Source organism: Hippoglossus hippoglossus, chromosome 13 (genome assembly GCF_009819705.1).
Source record: "Hippoglossus hippoglossus isolate fHipHip1 chromosome 13, fHipHip1.pri, whole genome shotgun sequence".
Classification (NCBI taxonomy): domain Eukaryota; kingdom Metazoa; phylum Chordata; class Actinopteri; order Pleuronectiformes; family Pleuronectidae; genus Hippoglossus; species Hippoglossus hippoglossus.
The window spans coordinates 908,272-919,164 of NC_047163.1; the positions used below are offsets into that span (position 1 = coordinate 908,272).

General features: G+C 47.7%; 1 protein-coding gene across 5 annotated transcripts in view; it reads right to left on the reverse strand.

Moving 5' to 3' along the window:
* The window catches only part of plekhg2 (pleckstrin homology domain containing, family G (with RhoGef domain) member 2), a 56,767-nt gene that overhangs the window by 5,115 nt on the left and 40,759 nt on the right, over positions 1-10,893 (reverse strand). For 4 of the 5 annotated variants that reach the window (XM_034603557.1, XM_034603560.1, XM_034603559.1 and 1 more), the window contains exons 7-19: positions 8,654-8,804; positions 7,817-7,948; positions 6,585-6,767; positions 6,356-6,448; positions 6,094-6,180; positions 4,824-4,857; positions 4,639-4,737; positions 4,446-4,547; positions 3,765-3,803; positions 3,289-3,296; positions 2,918-3,052; positions 2,535-2,663; positions 73-1,990 (exon numbers count right to left, since the gene is read on the reverse strand). In XM_034603557.1, the coding sequence (XP_034459448.1) occupies positions 73-1,990; positions 2,535-2,663; positions 2,918-3,052; positions 3,289-3,296; positions 3,765-3,803; positions 4,446-4,547; positions 4,639-4,737; positions 4,824-4,857; positions 6,094-6,180; positions 6,356-6,448; positions 6,585-6,767; positions 7,817-7,948; positions 8,654-8,804 (3,110 nt within the window). The remainder of the gene's footprint in view (positions 1-72; positions 1,991-2,534; positions 2,664-2,917; positions 3,053-3,288; positions 3,297-3,764; positions 3,804-4,445; positions 4,548-4,638; positions 4,738-4,823; positions 4,858-6,093; positions 6,181-6,355; positions 6,449-6,584; positions 6,768-7,816; positions 7,949-8,653; positions 8,805-10,893) is intronic. The other variant, XM_034603558.1, reaches the window with a different exon arrangement.

Genomic DNA, 10,893 nt, shown 5'->3' on the forward strand with positions numbered 1-10,893 from the left:
GTTATAATGACCATGTAGCAGTGTCACACTGGTGATAGTGATATATTTTGATAAATCGTAGGACCACTTTACCATTTGTCAGACTCTGAGCTCTCTTAATCATTCTCTCTTCCTGGATCCTCTGGTTCTCCATGTTCATGGTCTGGTTCTGGCTGCAGATCTTTGTCTGGTCTTGGAAATGTGTCTGCTCTTCCCTAGATTGTGTTGTGGTTTTGCTCTGATTTTTGGTCTCAGACTGAGTATGGGTTCCAATTTTGGTTTCTGATTGATTGATTTCCATTTGGTGTTTCGGTTGCTGCCTGCACTGAGCTGGGATTTGTTTTTGAGCCTGGCATTGAACCTGTTGCTGGCTCCTAGTGTGGGTCTGAGTAGAGTGTCCAGTCAGGGTACCTGAGCCCCATGATTGGTTCCGTACACCGTAGGCGCGTTTCTGATGCAACGGGACCTTCATGGTGCTGGCTTTGGCGCTGTACATACTTGCCAGTGTTTGGACCTTGCTCAGAATACGCTCTGAGTTTTCTATCAATACGGAGTCCACCACTGGATTGGACTCAAATAATCCAAAACTGGCTACATCCGATCCCATGCCCTCAAACAAGGCCCGGTTAGCGGTGACAATCCTGGAGTGGCGGGACCATCCACCCACTTTTATCTGACTGGGAAGACCCTCTAGGTTTCCGCTGGTCTTGGCCAGTTCTCTGTGTTTGGATGAGGTGGACTGAATTTTGGTCTCAGTTTTTAGACATTGTTCTGTACGTGAAGGTGTAGAGGGCTCTTTGCAGCTTTCTTTTGATTCTATCGAGACAGTTTTTTCACAACTGTTGATCACAGCTTGGTTTTCGGGACAGGCTGGTTCGTCTTGTTCGGAAATAGATGGTCCTTCTCCTTGCAGTGAATGTCCATCTTGCTTCCCAGTAGCCACAACACTTGTCTTTCCCTCCTGCTCATCCCACAGATCTTCTTCTTCCAACAGTCCATTGCGGACATTTCCATTTTTGTCCTGTATCTCACTCTCTTCTCCAACCGGATGGTTCTGCTGTAGATTCTCGCCAACTTGGTTTGGGGTCTCCTGGTCCTGCATCATAGAAGAGGTTGGTGTCTCCATTGGTCTGTCTCCATCAGAATCCAGGGAGCTGATTGGTTTATCTGCCTGTCTATCACTCTCTGCATCAGCTGAGAGTGGAGTTGGGGAAGAGGTGGGACCATTGATGAAACAGGGATCTGTCTCTCCATTGATGGTTTCAGACACGGATTGTCCACTCTCTGGCTCCCCCTGATGTCCACTCACATCAAAGAGTGATACAGACTCCTTCACCAAGCCGGATGGGATTTGTGAGAAACTGTTCCGCCTTCTTGTTGCCACTCCTTCTGCCTGCTCCCCTTCCTCCTCTGCCTCCTCCTCTTCGGCCTCGGCTGCTGCCTCGTAGTAACTCCGGATCTTTTCGATGATCTTCTTGTCTCGTTTGGTGAGGTGGGAGCGTCTTGTGGGTGGCTGACGTCTCTGGATGGGGTGAAGGAGGACATCTGAACTTTGCGAGGAGGTTGTGACCTCGTTCTTTGCCTCTTCAGTGGGTAAGTTACAACTGCCTCCGCTCTCTCTCTTTTCTTCTGCTGAGGTGGAGGAATGAAGATCTGATACTGGAGCAGGGCTGACACCCTCATCCTCATTCAAAGCTTTATTCTCATCTTTGTCTTTTTCTAAACCTTCTCCTTGTTTCTCCTCATCTGCCTCCACTACCATTTCAACTTCGCTTGTGGCATCTGGAATTTCTTTGACCTCAGTCTTATTTTCAAGTCTAATTTCATCACCAGAGCCACCGGTCTGACTGTGGAGGGCGCTGTCATCCTCCATTCCTGGGCTTCCCCTCTCTTCTTGCCCTGAGGTCCTCTGCTCGGGGCTGGAGGGGCAGGCGGCCGGGGGCAGCGGGCAGGTGAAGTTGGTCTGGTCAGTTGGAGTCGGACTCTCTTGGAGCTCATCCAGGACCTGCTCCTGGAAGAAAAATAAGAGAGCGTTTTAAAATTAGTCTTGTATAAACTGACCATCTCCATCACCCCCCGGTGGCTGGCTGCACCACGTTAGTTTATAAACTGCTTTATACTAGTTTATAAACCCTCCTCCTCCATGTAAGCAGATGGGACAGGGACCAAACAAAAAAATCAAAGTAGACGTTAAATAAATGTTTGTTAAAGACCTTTTCTGTCATTTCAGGTCGTTCTTTTCTCACTGATGTTTGTTCAAGTTTCTGATCATTTTGGTTTTAATTAGTTATTTGATGACATAAAAACAGGCTGAGACGTGATAATTGACAGCTGAGACTGACTCCTGATTGGTTGAGAGCGTGTATGGGCCTCAATAGCACGACTCCATTGACCTGAGTTACTACACAGACTAACTCCAAATGACGACATCAGTGCAAGATGGCAGCGTTTGTATCTGGCTTCATTTCTGGACCTTAGTGAATTAGTAAATCAGGTTCTAAGTTGTGGAAGGCAAACTGACTTGTAGTCTCTTGGATTTGAAAGTGGATTTGTACCATTGCATCAGTGTGAATGGAGGCGAGTCCCTCCCTGGCTCTGCTCTGGTTGATGAACTCCAGGATCTCCTCAGTGATGGACAGAGTAGGAGCAGCAATAAGTGGCGTCAACTCCTCTTCTTCCTCTTCCTGATCACAACAAATGAGAACAGAAAAGATGGAATTTGTTGTGTGTTAAAACTGAGTCATTGAATTTCTTTCCAGGCCAGGTTTAAGCCAAGACAATTTCCAGGTTGAGTATTTTTGATTTTACATTATTTTCATAACTACTTGCTACATAGTCCTATTTAAAGATAAAATTCTGTAGAACAGAAAATGTGATGCTTAAACCCGGAGATTAAATCCAATCGATGTTATTCCCTCATCAGGTCACAGCAAAATACCTTTTCCTTGTTTTTACGTCGTAGCTGTTCTGACAGTTCAGCCTCCACCTCAATGACAGAGGAAGCGAGTGTGCTGCTGCTGCCGGCCGAGCCCAGACTGTCGGCCTGGCACAGCTCGCCCTCGCTGCCGGCCGGCTGCAAAACACCACCGCACCAGTCAGTGGGAAAGATCCTTATGTTGTGATATGACAAGAAATGACTCTCTTCTCAGCTTAGTGCGTGTCTACGTGTGTGTTTGTGTTTATAGGTTTGTGTGAGTGTGTTTATAAGGTCCAGTTAAATCCAGTTGTTCATCAGATAACGACACAACACTTTGTTCAGTGGACAGAGTCCTGCTGGATCTTTACTGGAGCGTTCACCTGAGAACTTACCTTCAAGGCTGCAGGATTCCCCAGGTGTGAAAGAGCCGATGGTCAGCGAGGTAGAAGAAGAAGAAGAAGAAGAAGTCAAAATCAAAACTCTGCATTAACTGTTCAGACATAATAAAATATAAAATAATCCTACTGATGTTTTCACTAGTTTGTTTCATCTAAGTTGTATGAATTGTTGTTTTCTTTACTCTAGAATTGGCCCTTTATATTTAAATACTTTATATTTATATACTTTATATTTAAATACTTTATATTTACATCAGAAGCGGGTCCTCTCTACGGAGGCAGCCATGTTTTTACAGTAGCCCAAACTGGACAAACTAAACCTTTTGAGTTTTTATGACAACTGAAGCTACCACAGGTTCTCTGTCATGTTTGGAAGGGGGGGGATTCAGCTGCAACATGACACTTCACCACTAGATGTCTCTAAATCCTACACATGGAACCTTTAACTTTTGACACAGAGACGTTCTCACCGTTGGGATGAAACACAGCTTCAATGTCTTTAGCCGGAGCTGAAAGAGAAGCACAGAGGTTATAACAGCAAACTGTCTCCTGGTGCGTCTGTCTACCTGACTGTCTCCTGGTGTGTCTGTCTACCTGACTGTCCTCAGGTGTGTCTGTCTACCTGACTGTCCTCAGGTGTGTCTGTCTACCTGACTGTCCCAGGTGTGTCTGTCTACCTGACTGTCCTCAGGTGTGTCTGTCTACCTGACTGTCCCAGGTGCGTCTGTCTACCTGACTGTCCCAGGTGTGTCTGTCTACCTGACTGTCCTCAGGTGTGTCTGTCTACCTGACTGTCTCCTGGTGTGTCTGTCTACCTGACTGTCCTCAGGTGTGTCTGTCTACCTGACTGTCCTCAGGTGTGTCTGTCTACCTGATAGTCCTCAGGTGTGTCTGTCTACCTGACTGTCCTCAGGTGTGTCTGTCTACCTGACTGTCCTCAGGTGTGTCTGTCTACCTGACTGTCTCCTGGTGTGTCTGTCTACCTGACTGTCCTCAGGTGTGTCTGTCTACCTGACTGTCCTCAGGTGTGTCTGTCTACCTGACTGTCTCCTGGTGTGTCTGTCTACCTGACTGTCTCCTGGTGTGTCTGTCTACCTGACTGTCCTCAGGTGTGTCTGTCTACCTGACTGTCCTCAGGTGTGTCTGTCTACCTGACTGTCTCCTGGTGCGTCTGTACGGCAGGTTTCCGTCCAGCAGCAGCGGCAGACCCTTCCTGGACTTCTCCGGTGTGTAGGTCAGCAGCTCTGGAGGCTCTGGAGGGACAGACAGAGCAGACTGAAACTCTGCTGTGTCTCATGACGCCGGTAGAAACCACCACACACACGTTGGTCACGTGAAACTGACCCTGACCTGATTGGCGTCGGCCTCTGTGGAAACCGTGGACGTCGTCCGAGCGTAGCGAGGCGCAGGACTTCTTCAGGTTGTCCTGCTCAAAGTGAGGAGCTGAAACACAGGAAGTGATGTCATCTGCGTGTGTTTATATGTGTGTGTGTGTCTGTGTGTGTGTGTGTGTGTGTGTGTGTACTCACATTGACAGAAGTTGTCTCCCAGGACTTGTCTCGCCTGAACAAAAAGACACAAAACATCAGTTAAACTTCAGCTGAGAAATAAAAACTAAATAAAATTGTGTTTGTGTTTGTAACTCTGTTGTCTACATGCAGTGAGGAGTTTGTGTAAACGACCAGCAGGTGGCAGCAAACACCAAAGTACTACTGCTGCTACATCAGCTGCAGAGAAGAAAGGAATCATCTACACTGTTCATAACATGTCCTTCATCAGAACTCTGCCGCCTCACCCTCTCATCTTCACCCTCCTCATCCTCTCATCCTCCTCACCCTCTCATCTTCACCCTCCTCACCCTCTCATCTTCACCCTCCTCATCCTCTCACCCTCTCATCTTCACTTTCTCATCTTCACCCTCCTCAGCCTCCTCATCCTCTCACCCTCCCACCCTCACTTTCTCATCTTCACCCTCCTCACCCTCTCATCTTCACCCTCCTCACCCTCTCATCCTCCTCACCCTCTCATCTTCACCCTCCTCACCCTCTCATCTTCACCCTCCTCATCCTCTCACCCTCTCATCTTCACCCTCCTCACCCTCTCATCCTCCTCACCCTCTCATCTTCACCCTCCTCATCCTCTCACTCTCCTGACCCTCTCACCCTCTCATCTTCACCCTCCTCAGCCTCTCACTCTCCTGACCCTCTCACCCTCTCATCTTCACCCTCCTCAGCCTCTCACTCTCCTGACCCTCTCACCCTCACTTTCTCATCTTCACCCTCCTCATCCTCTCACCCTCTCATCTTCACCCTCCTCACCCTCTCATCCTCCTCACCCTCTCATCTTCACCCTCCTCACCCTCTCATCTTCACCCTCCTCATCCTCCTCATCCTCTCACCCTCCCACCCTCACTTTCTCATCTTCACCCTCCTCATCCTCCTCATCCTCTCACCCTCCCACCCTCACTTTCTCATCTTCATCCTCCTCACCCTCTCACCCTCCTAACCCTCCTCTCGTCCTCACCCTCTCACCCTCTCACCCTCCTCACCCTCCTCTCACCCTCTCACCCTCTCACCCTCCTCACCCTCCTCTCACCCTCTCACCCTCTCACCCTCCTCACCCTCCTCTCGTCCTCACCCTCTCACCCTCCTCTCGTCCTCACCCTCTCACCCTCCTCACCCTCCTCACCCTCCTCTCGTCCTCACCCTCTCACCCTCCTCACCCTCCTCTCGTCCTCACCCTCCTCACCCTCTCACCCTCTCACCCTCCTCTCACCCTCTCACCCTCTCACCCTCTCACCTTCTGTGGGAGTGAAGCCGGATGGTTCTCTACGATCAGTCTCTTGAGGTAGTGAACCCACAGTCGTTTCTCCTCCTGGTTCTTCGTCTGCAGAACGTCACATAGAAATGATATTTAACTGGTCACATGAGGAACAGGAGTGAACAATGGAACAATGGAACATATCACGATATTTCCTCATATAGATATTTGTTATTAGATGAGACCTATTTGTTACTTTATGAGTCAGTGGTTCATGTTCCTGTGGCTTCTGGTTTCTCACCTGGACGACGTGCTGCAGTTTGGGAATCGTCTGGTCCGACACTTTGAAACACAGCGAGTCCTTCAGCGTCTCCACCAGCAGCAGATTACAACACTGCAACACAGAGGCAGACACCGAGCAACGTGACCGTGAAGCTCATCGACTTGTTCCGTGAAGATAATTCTTCAGCGTTTCTGTCTGACAGTGAAACCAGGATCTTTATTGGCTCTTTACATCTGGACAAACTTACAAATATGTGTGTGCTATAGACAAACTGTTCCAGCCTCTTCTTGGCGATCAGCAGCATCTTATCGAACAGGAAGAACGCTCGCTCCTTCTTCACTCTCAGGACCTTGAAGGAACCCTCCAGAACCAGCTCTCCAAACCCGCTGAGGTCCGGCCCGTTCCAGTTCATCAGCAAGGACTCGATTTCCTGTGAGGAGGTGAAAGGTCAGAGAGAAGCTCCTGGTTCCAGAGAGATCTCTGTACGTAGAACAAACATAACATCCATCACTCATCATCATCACATGTTCTTCACTCCAGCTGCTGTGTCTGAACCTCCTCCATGACATCATCCAGCAGAGTGACATCACCGACAGTTTAATGACATCATACCGGTTCAACGAGATTTCTTTCTCTACACTAACTTTGTCTAATTCCAAAGTGCTGACTTTCAAACTCCTCCCACCACCATCGTCATGGACATGAAGAGGAAGCGTCACGAGGCCCTGATCCCTGACGCCTGACAGGAAACGCTGAGAAACAAACATCTCTGTCCCAACTGCTGCTGAGAGGTCAGAGGTCAACGCTCGAGCTCTTCCTGCTCCGTGAACCTTCGGAGGTCAAAGGTCAAACGCAGGTCGGCTGCAGCCAACAGCAACTGAACTATGTCACAAAACACACGACCTCGACTTCTCTGTTCTATAAAAAACAGGAGTTCAGTTAACGATGTGGCGGCTGTGATCAACGTGAAGGAGGGAACGTGTAGAAACACGTAACAACCAAGTCCCTCATGTTATTAAAACTATTGAAGATTCATATAAACTGGTTATTTTCTACTGAATCACATGATCTCAGCTACACATTGAAGTTAAAGGATTTTATTTGTTATCCCATGAAACCACATTTAAATCGGCTAAAACCAGATTTTTATCGGGATCTGTCAGGTGTGTAATGGCTGCTGGACACGTCCACGTGTGATGGGACCAGTCAATAAACTGTTAACATGTTCCTGTGTGTGTGTGTGTGGGGGTGCACACACACACACACACACACACACACACACACACACACACAGACACACACACACACACACACACACACACACACACACACACAGTCCTTCATATCAACGTTACATTCCCAGTTTGACTGGAAGTCATTTCTTCTAATTGCTGCTTCAAACTAAGATTTGGTCTCAAAGATCGCAGACGAGGATTCCAGGCGTTGATGCACCAACAGTTACAGAGTGATTGTGTTTACCTGCAGCCGGACGGCGTGTTCCTGTTTCCTCTTCATGTCGTTAATGTACCAGGCGACCGCCGTCATGGTGATGATGGCGTCCTCCACAACCTCATATCCAGGGGCGCTCTTATCAAAGTGCTTAGAAAGTTCCTGAGGCGACACAAGAGGCTTCAGTGTGAACATCACTTTATTCTAGTATTGTCCAAACTGCCTCTTTGTAGATTCCTTTACATATCATATATTTGTATATATTTTCTACCTCACACTTTATCATTTTACTTTAGAGTCTCAATGTGTGTGATCTACAGGTTTGATCGTCCTTCCTGTACAGGGACTCAAAGATTTTATTCAAACTCTTGATTTAGAGTAAAACTCCACAACATCGACCAACAGGTGATGATGTGACGAGTCTGTTTCCAACACCAGGAAACGACAAACACAACTCAACAAGCTGCAGCTCGTTGGCCGACAACGCAGCTCAAGGGTTAGGGGAAGTGGGACCATCGGAGGATTATGGGTAATCCCAGCACAGATCCAAACATATGTTTGACCAGTGTTTAAACTGGACAGAGCAGCAGCGTGTGTGTGTGTGTGTGTGTGTGTGTGTGTGTGTGTGTGTGTGTGTGTGTGTGTGTGTGTGTGTGTGTGTGTGTGTGTGTGTGTGTGTGTGTGTGTTAGTTTCATCATCTCTCTCCTCTCAGAGGTGGGCTTGGACTGGAACCAGAGAATAAGCTAAACAAGTTTATTGGGAAAAGCTGCAAATGTTTATGTGTGTGTGTAAATGAGTTCTATCTCTACCTGGAAATATGCTGGTATTTGAGATAGTATAGTATTTGATGGTATTTGAGGTGTTACCTGTAGGAGCAGGTGGTATTTGAGGATCCTCTGCACTGGTTTGAGCAGATACGTCTCCAGAGGTAACGAGTGGTTCAGAGTCGTCTGTCTCTCCTGGAAGAAACGAACCAGAATTTCGTTTTTCATGCACTCCCTCAGCACCGCCACCGAGCTGCAGAGAGACAGAGAGAGACAGAGAGACAGAGAGACAGAGAAAGACAGAGAGACAGAGAGAGAGACAGAGAGACAGACAGAGAGAGAGAAAGACAGAGAGACAGAGAGACAGAGAGACAGAGAGACAGACAGAGAGAGAGAGAGACAGAGAGACAGGAGACAGAGAGACAGAGAGACAGACAGAGAGACATTACAATCACCAGCATGTGCACAGACTCACACATTTCTGACCCTGAGTGCCTCTGTATGAAAGATGAGTAGGATTCATATTTCAAAACTCACTGTCACCAGTCACAGTAATAACACTTCAAACTCAACCAGGGCTTCAACTCAGAGAATCCTGAAATACTTCACTGAGAACAAATGATTCTGTTCGACAGCCTGGATCTGTTTTCTGTTTCTTTTCTTATTCACACAACAAAAATATGATCCAGGATCCAGTGAGAACTCAATGAACCAGATTCAGCCGTTGATGAACATTTATCACGACACAAAGAACCGAAGAGATCGGAGCAAACATTCATCACAATTTGAACAAAAGAGGAGGAACCGAAGAGGACAAGAAGAGAAGAGAACAAGAAACCAGAGATGGAAGAGAGACAGATGGATCAGAGGACAAACGTAGATTATGAACGATCATCTGTGAGATCATCGCTGGAGGAGAAGGAGAAGAACTGTTGTGGGTCCTTCGACGAAAACCTGAAGAAACGTAGCTGAAGAGGAAGATGACAAGTTGTCCAGATGATGAAGGAAGAGGAGACACCAGAGGAAAGGGGGGGTTGTGGAGGTGGTGAAAGAACAAGATGGAGGATGCTGGAGACTCTTCAGCTGTTAAATCCGCTGACAAACATTTATCACAGCGTGACGCCAAAGATTCTTGGACACCAACAGAGAGATAGAAAAGAGGGGGAGGTCTGAACATGGGGGATGAAGAACAGGGGGGAGACGGAGGGAAGGAGGTCAAGGTAACGATGGAGAGAAGAGGCTCCGTTCCTCAGGACAGACATTAATCACAGGAACGAGTCCAGGAACTCGGAGCAGCTGTAATATTTTCTACAGACAAATCACTGATGTTTTCAACAGAGGATCTGAGACAAACTCTGCTCGTCTGCAGGTTCATCAAACCTGAGGATGTTTCAGGACACATGACTGGTAACCTCAGCTCTGTGCTGATCTTGTTCCTCTGGGCCACGGAGCTCCGGACCTGCAGCCAGGTCATTAGAAGGATGTAGAGCGTATTATTAGGTGAGTGATGACATGTGTGCAGAATTCGTTGGCTGCTTCCCTCGCAGCGGCAGCGACTGAGGCCAACGTCGATGTGAGCGTCCAACACATCGAGAGCAACATTTTATATCCTGTATGTGAACACTGTTATTATTACACATGAAGTTTTAAGCCTCCTGATGTTCTGCCACGTCGATTCCATCAGTTATGTTGGAAATGAAGCTTGATGCAATTATCTCGTCCTGTGGAGGACGTTTTTTCTATTCTCTCCCTGCATATTTGACCTGTTAATGAAAAGGTCGTTAGAGCAAATGACGCAGGGCCGTTGGTGACATGACGTGTTGCTGAGTGATTCTGTTGTCATGTTTGGCAGAAGAAGACGAGAGCAGCCAATCAGATCATGCTCAGACAAACTCTCAAGAGGGTGCTAGCCAATAGAATCCCGTTACTATGAAAGAGGAGGCGGAGTCAGCCGACTTTGTGCTCGGCCTGAGGTAATGTCGGTTGCATCTTTTCTTCTTGAGTTGGTAGATGGAGAGCTAGCATGGCACGTAAGCATGAACGACGGCTATGTGTCCCAAACACGACACTGCGATTGTTGTCGCCATGGCGATCGCGCTGGCACCAGGTGTCAAGCACGCCCACCAGCAAGTGTTAACCCAACTCATACATGTGAGTCCAACTGAATCAAATGTTGCTTCATAGGCTCATAGAATAAATAAACGTTTTTTTCTTTTCAAAACGTTCATAGTGTGACTGTAATAGTCTTCGCAACCTCTGGGGGGCGCCAGCAGGAGTTTTGAACCCTCTAGCAGGAAGTAGAAATGGATTCAATCTCCTGAATCCAGATCACAGCCTCACCT